Source organism: Babylonia areolata, chromosome 14, assembly GCF_041734735.1.
Source record: "Babylonia areolata isolate BAREFJ2019XMU chromosome 14, ASM4173473v1, whole genome shotgun sequence".
Classification (NCBI taxonomy): Eukaryota; Metazoa; Mollusca; class Gastropoda; order Neogastropoda; family Buccinidae; genus Babylonia; species Babylonia areolata.
This window is the reverse complement of record NC_134889.1, coordinates 5,538,734-5,554,295: the sequence shown is the minus strand read 5'-3', so window position 1 is coordinate 5,554,295 and position 15,562 is coordinate 5,538,734. Positions and strand designations below refer to the sequence as shown.

At 42.6% G+C, this 15,562-nt stretch overlaps 1 protein-coding gene across 1 annotated transcript in view; it reads right to left on the bottom strand.

Moving 5' to 3' along the window:
- The window catches only part of LOC143289761 (uncharacterized), a 183,074-nt gene extending 167,961 nt beyond the window's left edge, over positions 1-15,113 (bottom strand). The window contains exon 1 of the mRNA XM_076598862.1: positions 14,332-15,113. Within this exon, the coding sequence (XP_076454977.1) occupies positions 14,332-14,533 (202 nt within the window). The 5' untranslated portion in view covers positions 14,534-15,113. The remainder of the gene's footprint in view (positions 1-14,331) is intronic.
- Between the last annotated feature and the right edge of the window lie 449 nt (positions 15,114-15,562).

Genomic DNA, 15,562 nt, shown 5'->3' with positions numbered 1-15,562 from the left:
AGGGAGAGAGAGAAAGAAAGGGAGAGAGAGAGAGAAAGATTGAAAGAGAGAAAGAAAGGGAGAGAGAGAGAGATGGAGAGAGAGCGAAAGAAAGACAGGGAGAGAGAGAGAGAGAGAGAGAGAGAGAGAGAGAGAAAGAGAAAGATTGAGAGAGAGAGAGAGAGAGAGAGAGAGAGAGAGAAAGAGAAAGAGAAAGATTGAGAGAGAGAGAGAGAGAGAGAGAGAGAGAGAGAAAGAGAAAGAGAAAGATTGAGAGAGAGAGAGAGGGAGAGAGAGAGAGATGGCGAGAGAGAAAGAGAGAGAGAGAGAGAGAGAGAGAGAGAGAGAGAGAGAGATTGAAAGAGAGAAAGAAAGGGAGAGAGAGAAATGGAGAGAGAGAAAGAAAGAAAGGGAGAGAGAGAGAGAGAGATGGAGAGAGAGAGAGAGAGAGAGAGAGAGAGAAAGAAAGAGAGAGAGAGAAGAAACAAAGGTAGAAACGATTTTTTTCCCTTGCTATTAATAAGCTGTTCAGCCCATCCAGCAATGCGGCACGACAAATTAAAGCTACTCGCCACGCAATGTCACTTACAATGAGACCCACAGCAACGTTTCGTTTTGTTTTCAATGTACAATCATTACGACATAATAATGAGAGAGAGAGAGAGAGAGAGAGAGAGAAGAGGGGGGGAGAGAGAGAGAAGAGGGGGGGGGGTGAGAGGGAGAGAGGGGAGAAAGGGAGGGAAAGAGAGGGAGAGAGAGAGGGGGGGAGAAGAGGGAGGGGGAAGGGAGAGAGGGGACAAAGAGGGGAGAGAGAGGGAGAGAGAGAGAGGGAGGGATAGAGAGAGAGAGACAGACAGACAGAAGAGGGGGGAGAGAGGAAGAGAGAGAGAGAGAGAGAGAGAGAGAGAAGAGGGGGGAGAGGGAGAGAGGGGAGAAAGGGAAGGGAGAGACAGACAGACAGACAGAAGACGGCGGGAGAGGGGGGGAGAGAGGAAGAGAGAGAGAGAGAGAGAGAGAGAGAGAGAGAAGGACAAACACACACACACACACACACACACACACACACACACACACACACACACAGGAGCAAGGGGGTAGGGGCAGAGATAGGGCGTGAGATTTCCCCCTGACCAGATCTAGAGCTCGATGTTTCTGACTGAAGCGCGACCCCACAATGCCAGCACAGCGGTAATATCAGACTGCTGCCCATCACTGCGTGTCTGTTTTGTGCATGCTTACCTCACATCAAATCCAGTGTATGTGTGTGTGTGTGTGTGTGCGTGCGTGTGTGTGTGTGTGTGTGTGTGTGTGTGTGTGTGTGTGTGTGTGTGTGTGTGTGTGTTTGCGTTTTCTTCAGTTTAACGTCTATTCACTATAAGTGTTTTTAGACGGAAGCGGGACCCCACAATACATCACAGCGGTAATAATTATCAGACTGCTGCCCATCACTGCGTGTCTGTTTTATGCATGCTTACCTCACATCAAATCCAGTGTGTGTGTGTGTGTGTGTGTGTGTGTGTGTGTGTGTGTTCTGCGTGCGCGTGAGTGTGTGTGTGTGTGTGTTTGCGTGCGTGTGAGTGTGCGTGTGTGTGTGTGTTTGCGTGTGTGTGTGTGTGTGTGTGTGTGTGTGTGTGTGTGTGTAGGCGTGTAGGTGTGAATGTGTGGGCGTAGGAGTGGGGGGGCGGGGGGAGGGGGGGGGGGGCGTAGGGTGTCGGTGGGTGCAGTGCAACCAGTGGGCAGGTGTATGTGGGAGTGTGTGCATGTGTGTGTCTTTAATTAATACGCTTGCACTCGCTAGTCATTCGTTCGTCCGTGAAAAGAGACACACACACACACACACACACACACACACACACACACACACACACACACACAGAGCGAGAGAGAGAGAGAGGGTTAGTAATGATGTTGTACTTTCAGTGATATGTTTTATTTATCCAGTTTGTTGCTGTGTCCATCATAAAAGTATACTTCTAAACGTGAAAGTAAGCCTTCATCAATTTACTCTTTTCGCACTGAGTCACCTTTGCGCAATCGTGCATGCGACTGAACTAACTTGAGGCCGGAAATAGACCAAGATGACCACGGCAGAGATGCCATTTTGTAACTCATATTTCTAATTAATATAATCATATTCATTTACACACGTGCTGTGTTATTCTTTTTTTTTTCCCCCCTTTTCTTTCCCCTGGCGTAAAACAGAATCAGTCTATGCGCGAGTGTAACACAGTTGGGAGAAGAGGAAGGGGTGGTTAAAAACAGCAACAACAACAACAAAAACAACGCATGCCAAACTGCTAGAGAGAGGTATACTCTGATACGGCTTTACTTGTCGAGTCAGCGAAAAGCTGGTGTTGGGAACAGACTGATAACATCACGTTGGGTTGCTCTGTGTTGCCTGAACGGAGTTGTCCCAGGAAGCAGACCGAGTAATTTCCCCTTCCAGACTTTTCCACCCGGGGGCCCTTAATTCAGTTATCTCCCTTCTGGTGGAGGGAGGACATTTTGATTACGTAGCGGGTCGCGTCACGGTTCGAAATCGTCTGCTTTAACAAAAAAAAAAAAAAAAAAAAAAAGTTCTGGTGATGTTTGTGGCATTTATGTATTTTGTCGGGCGTCGCAAATTGGAAGGTTTGAACTGAAACGCCACTTCAGTCACCACCCGTTCCATTGACAGATGTTTGCTTTCCGCAGCAAAATATATTACTGATCCGGTAAGAATGGGAAAAACCTACAAAAAAAAAATTTTCTTCTTTTTTTCTTCTTCTCCCCCCCGCCCCCAGTTGGTCAAGCATAAAGCTGTATAGAGAATCGTTCCACGGTAATATTGCAAGCATTCCTCCACTACACGCCATGTCGGCTTTGTCTCCTTAGAAAAAAACTTTGGATTAAAAATGAATAAGGTCGAAGTAGTCCGGATCTATGAAACAGGTAATTGGACATTTTGTTCCCATAATAATACCACTTCCTTTATAAACGCAGTTGGCCCCATTCCTCGTCTGATGATCACACATGGGTTTCGATTGCTGATATAAAAATAACATTTTTAAGGTGCTGATATTGAAGACTCCATTGCTGATAAAAAAATTAAAAACCCATTTTAAAGGTGCTGACATGAAAGACTCCCAATTTACAAAACCCTCTCATATGTGCTGAACGATAATTCAAAATAAAAACAGAAAAAAAGGAGAGAGAAAAGGAAGGGGAAGGTTGGGGTGGGGTTGGAAGACAAATTGGCAGTGGTTATCAGGTCTTTATTTGACCTTATATCTATTTATTTTGGGAGGGGGGGAGGTATCAAAGAGAAGGTCGACCCAATTCTCTCTCTCTCTTTCTTTTTTTTTTTTTTCTGGGGTGGGGGGGGGGGGGGGTTACTAATTTTAATGGACAGGTATGGATGTTACTTCTGTAGCAATTTTAAGCCAAAGCGAGATCTAATTTTTTTTTTATTATTAAAACACAACAACCTGCAGTTGCATGTCCAAGATGGAAACATAGAAGAAGATATAGATGGAGACAAAGAAGAAGAAGAATTAAGCAGATCAAGAAGAAATGAAAGAAGAAGAAGCACAAAAAGAACATGAAGATGAAAACAGATGCACAGGCCAATGTCTTGGCAAGGCTGCACATGAGGCAATGAACCAGAAGGAGGAGATACAGTGGGTTGAGTGGGGAGCTGGGCTTTTGGGCAACCGGTTCAAAAGTTTGATGTGTATCATAAAGTTCTGCAGAACAGTTAACACCCACCCACAACCCCCCACTCCTTCCTAAAATATACATATCCTGTTGCGAAGAACATAAACGCACATGTGCTGAGCACACACACCTGCATGTGCACTCCGCTGTGATGATATCAGAAGTGTTACTTAATTACATTACCATGCCAAAATTTAATGAGAATCTGTCAACATGTTTAAATATAGAGGCATATATATATATATATGTCCTGTTTGTCTTTAAAAAAAGAAAAGAAAAAAAGTGGGGTATGTGTGTGTGGGGGGAGGGGGGTGTGGGGAGCTTGAGGGAGGTGGGAGGGTTAAGGGGGTGGGGGGTTGGGGGGGAGAGGCTATATAGAGAAGAGAATATAGGAGGAAAAGAGAGGAGGAGCGGAATAATAATAACAACAATAATAATGATAGTATTTAGATAGCGCTGAATCTTGTGCAGAGACAAATCTAAGCGCTTTCACACCAGTCATTCACATGCATGCATAACTCAAAAACTGAAGAAAAAAAAAATGAAGACAAGGAAGAGGCAGGGGAGGGGGGCTATCTTGTGAAGAGGTGGGTTTTAAGGCCAGACTTGAAAGAGCTGATATGAGTGCGGAGACCTGACAAAGTGAAAGAGGAAGTTCATTCCAAATGCAAGGTCCTGAGTGAGACAGGGAGCCAATGGAGATGTTGCAAAATAGGAGTGATGTGCTCATAATAATCATCATAATAAATAACAAGAGATGTGTTAAAAGAAAAAAATTAAGTGACAGAAGCAATCAGAAGTGATCTTTGTGGCATGAATTTAAACCGCTTTCTAAGTGGTGAGACCGGTTTTGCTGGACAAAAGTCATTTGTATTTGAATTTCTTTTTATCACAACAGATTTCTCTGTGTGAAATTCGGGCTGCTCTCCCCAGGGAGAGCGCGTCGCTACACTACAGCGCCACCCTTTTTTTTTTCTTTTTTTTTTCCTGCCTGCAGTTTTATTTGTTTTTCCTATCCAAGTGGATTTTTCTACAGAATTTTGCCAGGAAGAACCCTTTTGTTGCCATGGGTTCTTTTATGTGTGCTAAGTGCATGCTGCACACAGGACATCGGTTTATCATCTCATCCGAATGACTAGCGTCCAGACCACCACTCAAGGTCTAGTGGAGGGGGAGAAAATATCGGCGGCTGGGCCGTTAATTGAACCACCGCGCTCAGATTCTCTCGCTTCCTAGGCGGACGCGTTACCTCTAGGCCATCACTCCACATGCAGTCCAACAGTGGAACAAAGTCCAGATAAAAATGTAGCAATTAAGTGGTTAATGAAATGCAAAGCATACAGCTGTCCATGATTACAACACACACAAACATAGAACTGTGTATGTGTGAGAAATAAAAGTGTAAGCAATTTTTTTTAAGAAGACAAAACAGAACAAACAAAAAATTTTTTTTTTTTTTTAATTATGAGAAGAAGAACAAGAACAATAAGAAGAGCAAAGAAATGAAGAAAGAAAAAAAAAGAAGACATAAGTATTATCAGATGTAGGTCTTTTCTTTATATCATATGGATTTGTTTATTTACTTATGTTTCTTCTTTATTACTCTGTTCCTATTTATTCCTTAAGGAGTGCTTGAGGAGACTACTACACATCTCCTACAAGGAGCACAAGACCAATGACTGTGTGCGGAACCTGGTCAGCAACCTTGTTGGGCCCCAAGAACCACTGCTGGTGACTGTCAAACGACAGAAGATGGCATGGTTTGGTCACGTCATACGAAATAACACCCTCTCCAAAACCATCCTGCAAGGGACTGTAGAGGGAGGGCGCAGATAGGGTCGTGGCAGAGAAAGAGCTGGACCGACAACGTCAAGGAATGGACCAAAATGACAATGCCAGATCTCCTCACGACAGCTGCCAACAGAACTGCGTGGCGAGCTATGACATCTTCCTCATGTCACCCCAACGACCCCAGGGAATGAGTGAGTGATTTATTCCTTCACTCATTCATTCATACTTTCTTTCTTTCCACCACCATCTTTTTCTTCTTTTTTTCCCCCCCTCTCTTTCTCTGCTATCTTCCTGATTTTTTTCTGTTTTGTTTGTTTGTTTATTTGTTTATCTATTTATTAATTTATTCAGTCATTCATTATTTTGTTTCATTTATTTATGTATTTATTCAGTCATTCATTGATTATCTATTTATTTATTTATTTATTCATTTATTTATTTGCTTGGTTGGTTGGTTGGTTGGTTGGTTTATCAAGACGTCTTAATTACTAAAACATATTCTTGCAGCTCTATATGCTTTACAATAGAACTAAAAGCATTCACTCAAACACCCCACACAAATATACACATAAAATATTTTAAACATCAGTTTCTTTTCTTTCTTTCTTTTATATATATATATATATATATATATATATATATATATCTTTTTTTTTCTCTGTATTTTTCATTGACTTAGGACATACTTGACATTTGTTTTCTTATACTGAGTTTGTATACAGGATGACTTCACAAACTGCACACAGGGTAAAAATCATATCAAATTACATTTATTCCATAAGTTGTTTTCATAATCTACACAGATAGATATCTATATATATATAACAAAAATCAACTAATACTATATGCATTGTAATCACATATGAAATGATTAGAGTGATCAGTTGCTTTTGATATTCGTAATCATGTACTGGTTCATGAGCATACATATTGCTTACATGAATTGTGTCCACCATGGTGTGAACAATATTATGTAATCTTTTATTCTTTACAAAATATTTATTGGAAGAATTATGATTTTCTTTTTTGAATGTCTTCTCATTTTCTGAGTAGATGCTTTTATAGACTCTGTTGTGTTTTGTTAATTCTTTTAATAATGATAATAATAGTAGTAGTAGTAGTAGTAATAATAATATTGATAAGAACAGGAATGATAATGATGACACTAATAATAATCATCATAATAACAATAACAATGGCATTTGTACAGCTACAAGTAAAATTAGACTCAGTGCTCTGGCAATCACCCATTTATAAGGGTAAATGATACCAGTATATGCCCACAACTGTGTAAGAGACTTGATTTATAAGTTCAAGCTTGGGAAGATGTCATGGAATTATATTAAAAAAAAAGAAAAAGAAAAAAAAATAATAATGATAATAATTATTTAAAAAAAACCCAAAAAAACCCAACATCATGTGGCAGGTGTTTTCTTTTTCAAGTGCCTGTCGTGGAACCCCCCCACACCCCCCTCTACTCCCCACCACCCCGGCTCAAGGCCTGTAACTCTGCCCAAGGCCTACAACTCTGATGACCCTGACCTGGATGCCTTGGTTGGACCTTTGGACCAGAGGGAGGGGAAAAAGCCAAGGTGAGGGGAGTTGGGGGGGTAGGGAGTGGAGGTTCAGCCAGAGGGGATGTTGAAGGAATCAGGTAAGGAGGGGGGGGAGCGGTGGGGGGTGGTGGGGGTGAGGGGGCAGTGTCTTTGTTTATGTTGGTAAGATTGGCAAAAGATCACAGTTCTCATGTTTCCAGCTGTACTAAGCTGTTTAGTGGAGGAGACCTGCAACCTTCCAGCTTTGTCTGGCGATAATCCTTTCTTTCACTTTCTTTGTTCATGAAAATGAGTTAGAGTCTTTTTTTAACTTAAATTTTTTTTTTTTATTATTTATTATTATACACTCCCTTCATCAAAGATGATTATAATTATGTTGATAATCCTTTCTTTCACTTTCTTTGTTCATGAAAATGAGTTAGAGTCTTTTTTTAACTTTAATTTTTTTTTCTTTTTTTTTATTATACACTCCCTTCATCAAAGATGATTATAATGATGAGAACAATGATAATGATGGTGGTGGTGGAGGAGGAAGATGCTGTGGTGGTGATGATGATGATGTAGTTGCAATGATGGATGTAGAATAATAATAATAATAATAATAACAATTATTATTATTATTCCTCTTCTTCTACTTCTTCTTCTGGGGTTCTCAAACTCTGGGAACCCCAATGAGAATCCATTGCTCGAAGTATCCAGCCACTGCACCCATCAGGCAGAAGAAAAAACAAGAGAGGCAAGGCCTTCAAGACTCACTTGTGATAAATTAAGTCCCCTAGCATTAATTACAGAGTAATTTCCCATTTTTACTATCTGCATCAAAACGTTTGCAAAATAAATAAAAATACCATGCTTAGCAAAAGAAGTTCCTGTTTGAACAAAAAATGATAATAATGACTTCTTTTGTTGTTATGTCAGAATAGGAGGTCAAAGTGCCAAGTTTAGAGAATACAAAAAATATAAATATAACAGTAAATGCAGTTTGCATATAATTAGGCTTCTTTTTTTTCCTTTTTTTTTTGTGCCCATCCCAGAGGTGCAATATTGTTTTAAACAAGATGACTGGAAAGAACTGAATTTTTCCTATTTTTATGCCAAATTTGGTGTCAACTGACAAAGTATTTGCAGAGAAAATGTCAATGTTAAAGTTTACCACGGACACACAGACACATGGACACACACACACACACACACACACAGAACCGAACACTGGGTAAAAACATAGACTCACTTTGTTTACACAAGTGAGTCAAAAATTCAATCACTGATGATAGGTGTGATTGGTGGTTTGTGGTTAGTAGTCAGCTACTTCTTGAAGAAGACACAAGATTCAAACCCCTGCAGAATTTGAAAAGCTCAGAGGTTTTTTGGGGTTCCCCCCCCCCCCCTACTGATCATAAAGACATGCATTTCTGTTCTATACCATGAGCCTTTGATTCTGTGTGTGTGTGTGTGTTTGTCACTGAGATGTGTGTATCAACACTAACAGCAGTGTGTGTGTGTGTGTGTGTGTGTCTGTGTCTGTGTCTGTGTCATAGAGCTGTATATATAATAATAATAATAATGGTATTTATATAGCGCTGGATCTTGTGCAGAGACAAATCAAAGCGCTTTCGCACCAGTCATTCACACGCATGCATAACTCTAAAACTGTTGAAACTAAAGATAAGGAAGGGCAGGCAAGGGAGGCTATTTTGGGAAGAGGTGGGTTTTAAGGCCAGACTTGAAAGAGCTGAGTGTGGAGACTTGACGAAGCGAAAAAGGAAGTTCATTCCATTCGCAAGGTCCAGAAACAGAGAAGGAACAGCGGCCAACAGTTGAGTGTTTGAATCTGGGTATATATCATCAGTACAGCAGAGTAGTGTGTGTGTGTGTGTGTGTGTGTGTGTGTGTGTTGCTGAGCTGTATATATCAACAGTGCAAAAGATTGGTGTGTGTGTGTGTGTGTCTGTCTGTTTGTCTGTCTGTCTGTCTGTCTGTCTGTTGCTGCACTGTGTATATCAACAGTGCGAAAGATTGGTGTGTGTGTGTGTGCGTGTGTGTATGTGTGTGTGTGTGTGTGTGTGTGTGTGTGTGTGTGTATTGTTGAGCTGTATATATCAACAGTGCAAAAGATTGGTGTGTGTGTGTGTGTGTGTGTGTGTGTTGCTGAGCTGTATATATCAACAGTGCATACAGCGGGTGTTCATCCTTCACAGAGCTATATATATATATATCAACAGTACAATAGACTGTTGTCATGTAGGCTGAAGAGAATAACAGACACTTTACCTTGTTGAAGATCCCCCATTCTCCCTTGTAGGGATTGTGCAGGCTATGAAAACACAGACATACCCTGCCTGTACACACATTATCCCCATCCCAACACAGAGCATGACTGGCTGCTCTGTGACTTAGGGAAACAGAGAAACAGACATGCAAGTATACAAATCATATATTGCAAGCTTCTTTTTTTTTCTTTTTCCTTTTTTTTTTTTTTAATTAAAAGCCACCGCCCCTCTCAAAACACTGTATGGTATTACAATCGATACAATTTCAATTCTCTAAAATAAAACAAAAAAAACCAACACCACTTTCGAGGAATCATTATGCTCTCTCTCTCTCTCTCTGTCTTTCTCTCTCTGTCTCTCTCTCTCTGTCTCTGACACACACACACACACACACACACACACACACACACACACACAGAGCGATGTTCAGTACTATGAAAACTGCAACATAGATAAATGAATAAATAAATAAACGAATAAATAAATAAATGAATAAATTGATAAATAAATACATAAATAAATAAATAATGAATAAATAAATACATAAATAAACAAACAAACAAATAAATAAACAATCAAACAACAAATTTTAAAAAAATTAAATGAAGCTGCATGGAAAAAGAAAGATGAGAGAGGGAGAGAGAGGAGGGGATGGGGGGAGGGGGGGGGGCGATAGGGGGGGAGAGAGTAAACAACAAGAAACAATCAGGAAAAAAAAAAGAAAAAAAAAAGACATACCAAAATGAAATAGGAAAGGGAGAACACTGAGGAAATAATGTCACAACCAACTTGGCAAGCCCAAGAAAAATGCCAGCCAGTCTCGCTGCCAAACAAACATCATATGTCTCACAGCCAGATACCTGATAGCCCACAACATTGCGGTGTAGTGCAAGCAGAACAGACACATACACACACACACACACACACACACACACACACACACACACACACCCAGAGTGTGAGACACAGAGAGAGAGAGAGAGAGAGAGAGGCAGATAGCTGATACAGTGAGAGAGAGAGAGATGAAAACAGACAGATACAGACAAGATTGGGACAGATACAGACATACAGAGCGAGATAGGGACAGACTGACAGACAGACAGATACAGACATACAGAGCGAGATAGGGACAGACTGACAGACAGACAGACAGAACGAGATAGGGACAGACTGACAGACAGACAGATACAGACATACAGAACGAGTTAGGGACAGACTGACAGACAGATACAGACATACAGAGCGAGATAGGGACAGACAGACAGACAGATACAGACAGACAGAGCGAGATGGTGACAGACAGATACAGACATACAGACCAAGATGGCGACAGACAGACAGACAGATACAGACATACACAGCGAGATGAGGACAGACAGACATACAGTCAGACAGACAGACAGATACAGACATACAGAGCAAGGTGGCGACAGACAGACACAGAAACAGATACAGAAAGACACAGAGAGAAGGAGAGGCAGACAGACAGGCACAAGCAGAGAAAGGGGCACAGAGAGAGAGAAAGACAGACAGGCAGACAGACAGAAAGAGAGAGAGCGACGTCAGACAGACAAAGAGTGGGTGACAGACAGACACAACAGATATGAAGAAAAAGAGAGGAGGTGGAGAAACAAAGAAAGAGAGAGGGGAAGGCAGACAGATACAGAGAAGGAGAGAGAGAGAGCGGGGAGCAGGGGGTGGGGGGGGAGAGAAAGAAAGAGATAGGCAGACAGATATAGAGAAAAAGAGAGGAGGTGGAGAAACAAAGAAAGAGAGAGGGGAAGGCAGACAGATACAGAGAAGGAGAGAGAGAGCGGGGGGTGGGGGTGGGGAGAAAAAAAGAGATAGGCAGACAGATATAGAGAAAGAGAGAGGGGGGGGGGGAGAAAGAAAGAGAGAGGAAGGCAGACAGATACAGAGAGAGAGAGAGGGGGAGAAAGAAAGAGAGAGAGGGGGGAGAAAGAAAGAGAGAGGAGGGGGGGGGAGAAAGAAAGAGAGAGGAAGGCAGACAAATACAGAGAAAGAGAGAGAGAGGGGGGGGGGAGAAAGAAAGAGAGAGAGAGGGGGGAGAGAAAGAAAGAGAGGAAGGGGGGGGGGGAGAAAGAAAGAGATAGGCAGACTGATATAGAGAAAGAGAGAGGGGGGGAAGAAAGAGAGAGGAGGGCAGACAGATACAGAGAAAGAGAGAGGAGGGGGGGAGAGAAAGAAAGAGAGAGGAGGGGGGGAGAGAAAGAAAGAGATAGGCAGACAGATATAGAGAAAGAGAGAGAGGGGGGAGAAAGAAAGAGAGAGGAAGGCAGACAGATACAGAGAAAGAGAGAGGGAGGGGGGGAGAAAGAAAGAGAGAGGAAGGCAGACAGATACAGAGAAAGAGAGAGAGGGGGGAGAAAGAAAGAGAGAGGAAGGCAGACAGATACAGAGAAAGAAAGAGAGGGGGGAACAAAGAAAGAAAGAGAGGCAGGCAGACAAATGCAGAGGGGGAGGGGGAGGAGGGGGGGGCAAAGCAAGAAAGAGAGAGGAAGGCAGACAGATACAGAGAAAGAGAGAGGGAGGTGGGGGAGAAAGAAAGAGAGAGGAAGGCAGACAGATACAGAGAAAGAGAGAGAGGGGGAACAAAGAAAGAAAAAGAGAGGCAGGCAGACAAATGCAGAGGGAGAGGAGGAGGGGGGTGGGCGGAGTGGGGGGGGGCAAAGCAAGAAAGAGAGAGGAAGGCAGACAGATACAGAGAAAGAGAGAGAGAGGAAGGGGGGCAAAGAAAGAAAGCAAGAGGCAGGCAGACAGAGAAAGAGAGAGGGGAGGGGGGGGGGGTGTTGGACAAAGCAAGAAAGAGAAAGGAAGGCAGACAGACACACAGAGATACAAATACACAATGACAGGCACAGACATCTATACACACAGAAACAGAAAGGAGAAGGCCGACAGACAGACAGACAGACAGACAAAAGTCACTTTAGACTGGTAACAGACAAAAGTCACTTTAGATATATATGATAGTCAGTCGTGTCCAACTATGACCATCAGAGCAGCAGAGGAGGCAACTGCTGTTCCGACTATTTGGGCTAGAATTTGATTATAGTGGAGAGTGTCTTGTCCAAGTACATCCCCACTCTCTCGGCCAAGAGGGTTTTTAGGACAGTCGGCGTTGGGATGGTTCCCAAAGGCCAACTAGCCCACAAGGCTGCAGCACTAAGAGCTAGTGCAATTTTGCCTCCTAGTTTGAGAGTCATAGTCCTTCACAAAAGACTAAGCTGTAAATGGTTTCCCATTGCAGCTAATCCACAAGGTACACAGATATTGCCACGTCCTTCACCCACAAAGCACAAAGGAAATCTCACGCAGATAATTCCAACAATGATGATGCACCAGTCTGAACAAAGAAGCATGGTGCATGGTTAACTTGCGGTCGAAAGCGACAATAATCTCAGTCATAAAGATGGCAATGATGATGATGATGATGACAACAACAATGACAGTGATGGTGATGGCAATGATTCCAACGAGAAAAGAAATGACAGCAAAACAAAACAAAGAATATTGAAATACAGGGTGGGGGAAACTGATAAACATCCTAAAAAAAAATGTTCAAGGCAATCAAGGAAGCTCACAAGCATCTAATCTAACAACCAGCCAGGTGTAATCACCACCAACCTACAACCAACCCACCAACCAACCGAACCAACCATGGAGCTCAATAGTCCATCAATATATTCGGACCAGTGGAACCAACCAGCCAATCTACCTACCAACCCAGCCAGCATCACTTTGCCACTGCTTTGCCCCTGTCTGAGGTATGAAACCAATCACTGCCTTCAGGTTAACACACACACACACACACACACACACACACACACACAAAAACCTACAAGAAACGACAAAAGCTCCACATTGGAGGGAGACAGATATAGAGAGAGTTTGGATATCAAACTGGATGCAAACTTGAAGAACTAAGAGATTTTTTTCCCGCTCTCTGTCAGAGACCGAGGGACATTTTTTAACAAATATATAATATACAGCCAGCAGGCATTAAAAAACAACCAACAAGCGAGCCAACAAAGAAACAAATGAATAAATAAACAGATAAATAAACAGTCATTCAGATAAACCGAAGTCACGTATGCAGCATGCACTTAGCGCACGTAAAAGAACCCACGACAACAAAAGGGTTGTCCTTGGGCGAAAATTGTGTAGAAAAAATCCACTTCGATAGGAAAAACAAATAATTATAATTGCAGGCAGAAAAAAAACGAAAGAAAAAAAAAGTGTGGTGCTGTCAGTCAGTGTAGCCACGCGCTCTCCCTGAGGAGAGCAGCCCGAATTTCACACACAGAAATCTGTTGTGAACCCCCCCAAAAAAACCAAAACAAGAGAGGCAAGGCCTTCAAGACTCACTTGTGACTGAGAGTAAAACACACAAGCTTTTTATGTATTGAGTATAATTTCAAAATGTAATGTTTAAGATGAGACAGATCAGTTTAAAGCAAATTAAGTCCCCTAGCATTAATTACAGAGTATTTTCCCCTTTTTACTATCTGCACCAAAACGTTTGCAAAATAAGTAAAACTTCCATGCTTAGCAAAAGAAGTTCCTGTTTGAACAAAAAATGATAATAATGACTGCTCTTGGTGTTGGGTCGGAATATCAGATCAAAGTGCCAAGTTTAGAGAATACAAAAAATATAAATATAACAGTAAATGCAGTTTGTATATAATTAGGCTTCTTTTTTTTCTTTTTTTTTTTTGTGCCCATCCCAGAGGTGCAATATTGTTTTAAACAAGATGACTGGAAAGAACTGAATCTTAACTATTTTTATGCCTAATTTGGTGTCAACTGACAAAGTATTTGCAGAGAAAATGTCAATGTTAAAGTTTACCACGGACACACACACACACAGACACACACACACACACACACAGACAACCGAGCACCGGGTTAAAACATAGACTCACTTTGTTTACACAAGTGAGTCAAAAAACCACCAGTACCATACAATACAATACAATACAATACAATACAACACAATACAAAACACACAAACTGACCTGAGGGCAGATGACGGATGTTGGCAGCAGTGACGACCTGCAGAACCAGCAGAAGACAGACCCCTGTCACCATGGTCACCTGCAACACCCCCATCCTTCCTCTCCTCCTCCCTTCTCCTCCTCCTCCTCCTCCTCCCTCCTTCTCTCTCAGGACAGACGCCGTCCTGTCTCCGTGTATCTCCTCCTTCAGGATCTGTCTCATTCCTTCATGTCCTCATCCACTTGTTCCGTCCTTCTCTCTATCTTGACTTCCAAAGTAGCTTTAAAAAAACAAACAACACCCCAGTCTTTCTCAGAACAGATCACAAACAGTGCATCGTTCCGGAAAAAAACACACCAAAACCCCCACTATCTCCGCCTTGTCAAGTTTCCTTAGCGGAGGCTAAGCTTCTGGCTATCTGTTTTCTTCTCTCCGACAAAAGTCTGGAACTTTTTTTTTTTTACAACACGAAGTGCCAGTCCGCGGATGATGGCACGAGACTTGGACGGGCCAAACACCGCCGAGACAAGAAAACAGAGAGTTTGGAGCTTGACGAACTCCTGGCCAGTCACTCAAGAATTCTTCTTCCTGAGTCTACTGGCAGACAAGTCAGTCTACACACCAGAAAGTAAATCTCTGGTGGGCCCTCTCCTCTCTCTCTCTCTCACTCTCCTCTCAGTCTCAGACCACACTGCCGACTGCCTGCCTGCCTGCCTGTGCTGCCTGCTTGGTGAGAGCTGACAGTCAGAGGCGGTAACAGTCGTCAAGTCTGGCTCCGTCCCGCTTGCTGCAGTAGTTGGCCTTGCGGGCATCAACTAGCAGCATCAGCATCAGCATCAGCAGCGGCAGTATTTCGCTGGCGGGGGTTGTGATGTGGCACTTGGTGCCTGTAAAACTAAAAGGACTGGAACCATGTACTAGGGAAGACACTGACACACGTGGCAAGTAGCCGAGGGAAACTGTAACCCAATTTTGATAGGTTGTTTTTGAAAGTTGGAGCCAGTTAGGAAGAGGGCTGGGGTGGTTTTTGAGGGCACGATGGTTGCTGCGTGTGTTAGTGTCGGGAGTGGTGTGGTGTGGTGTGTGAACGCATGTCACGGAACGGAAAGAGGAAAGAGATAAAATGTGTGGACTTGAAGTATGGTACCCAAAGTGAGTGGGTTTTACAGAAAAGCGCGCTAGACGTGTGTGTGTGTGTGTGTGCATGTGTGTGTGTGTGTCTGTGTTTGAGTACTCAAGTGAGTTTTAAAG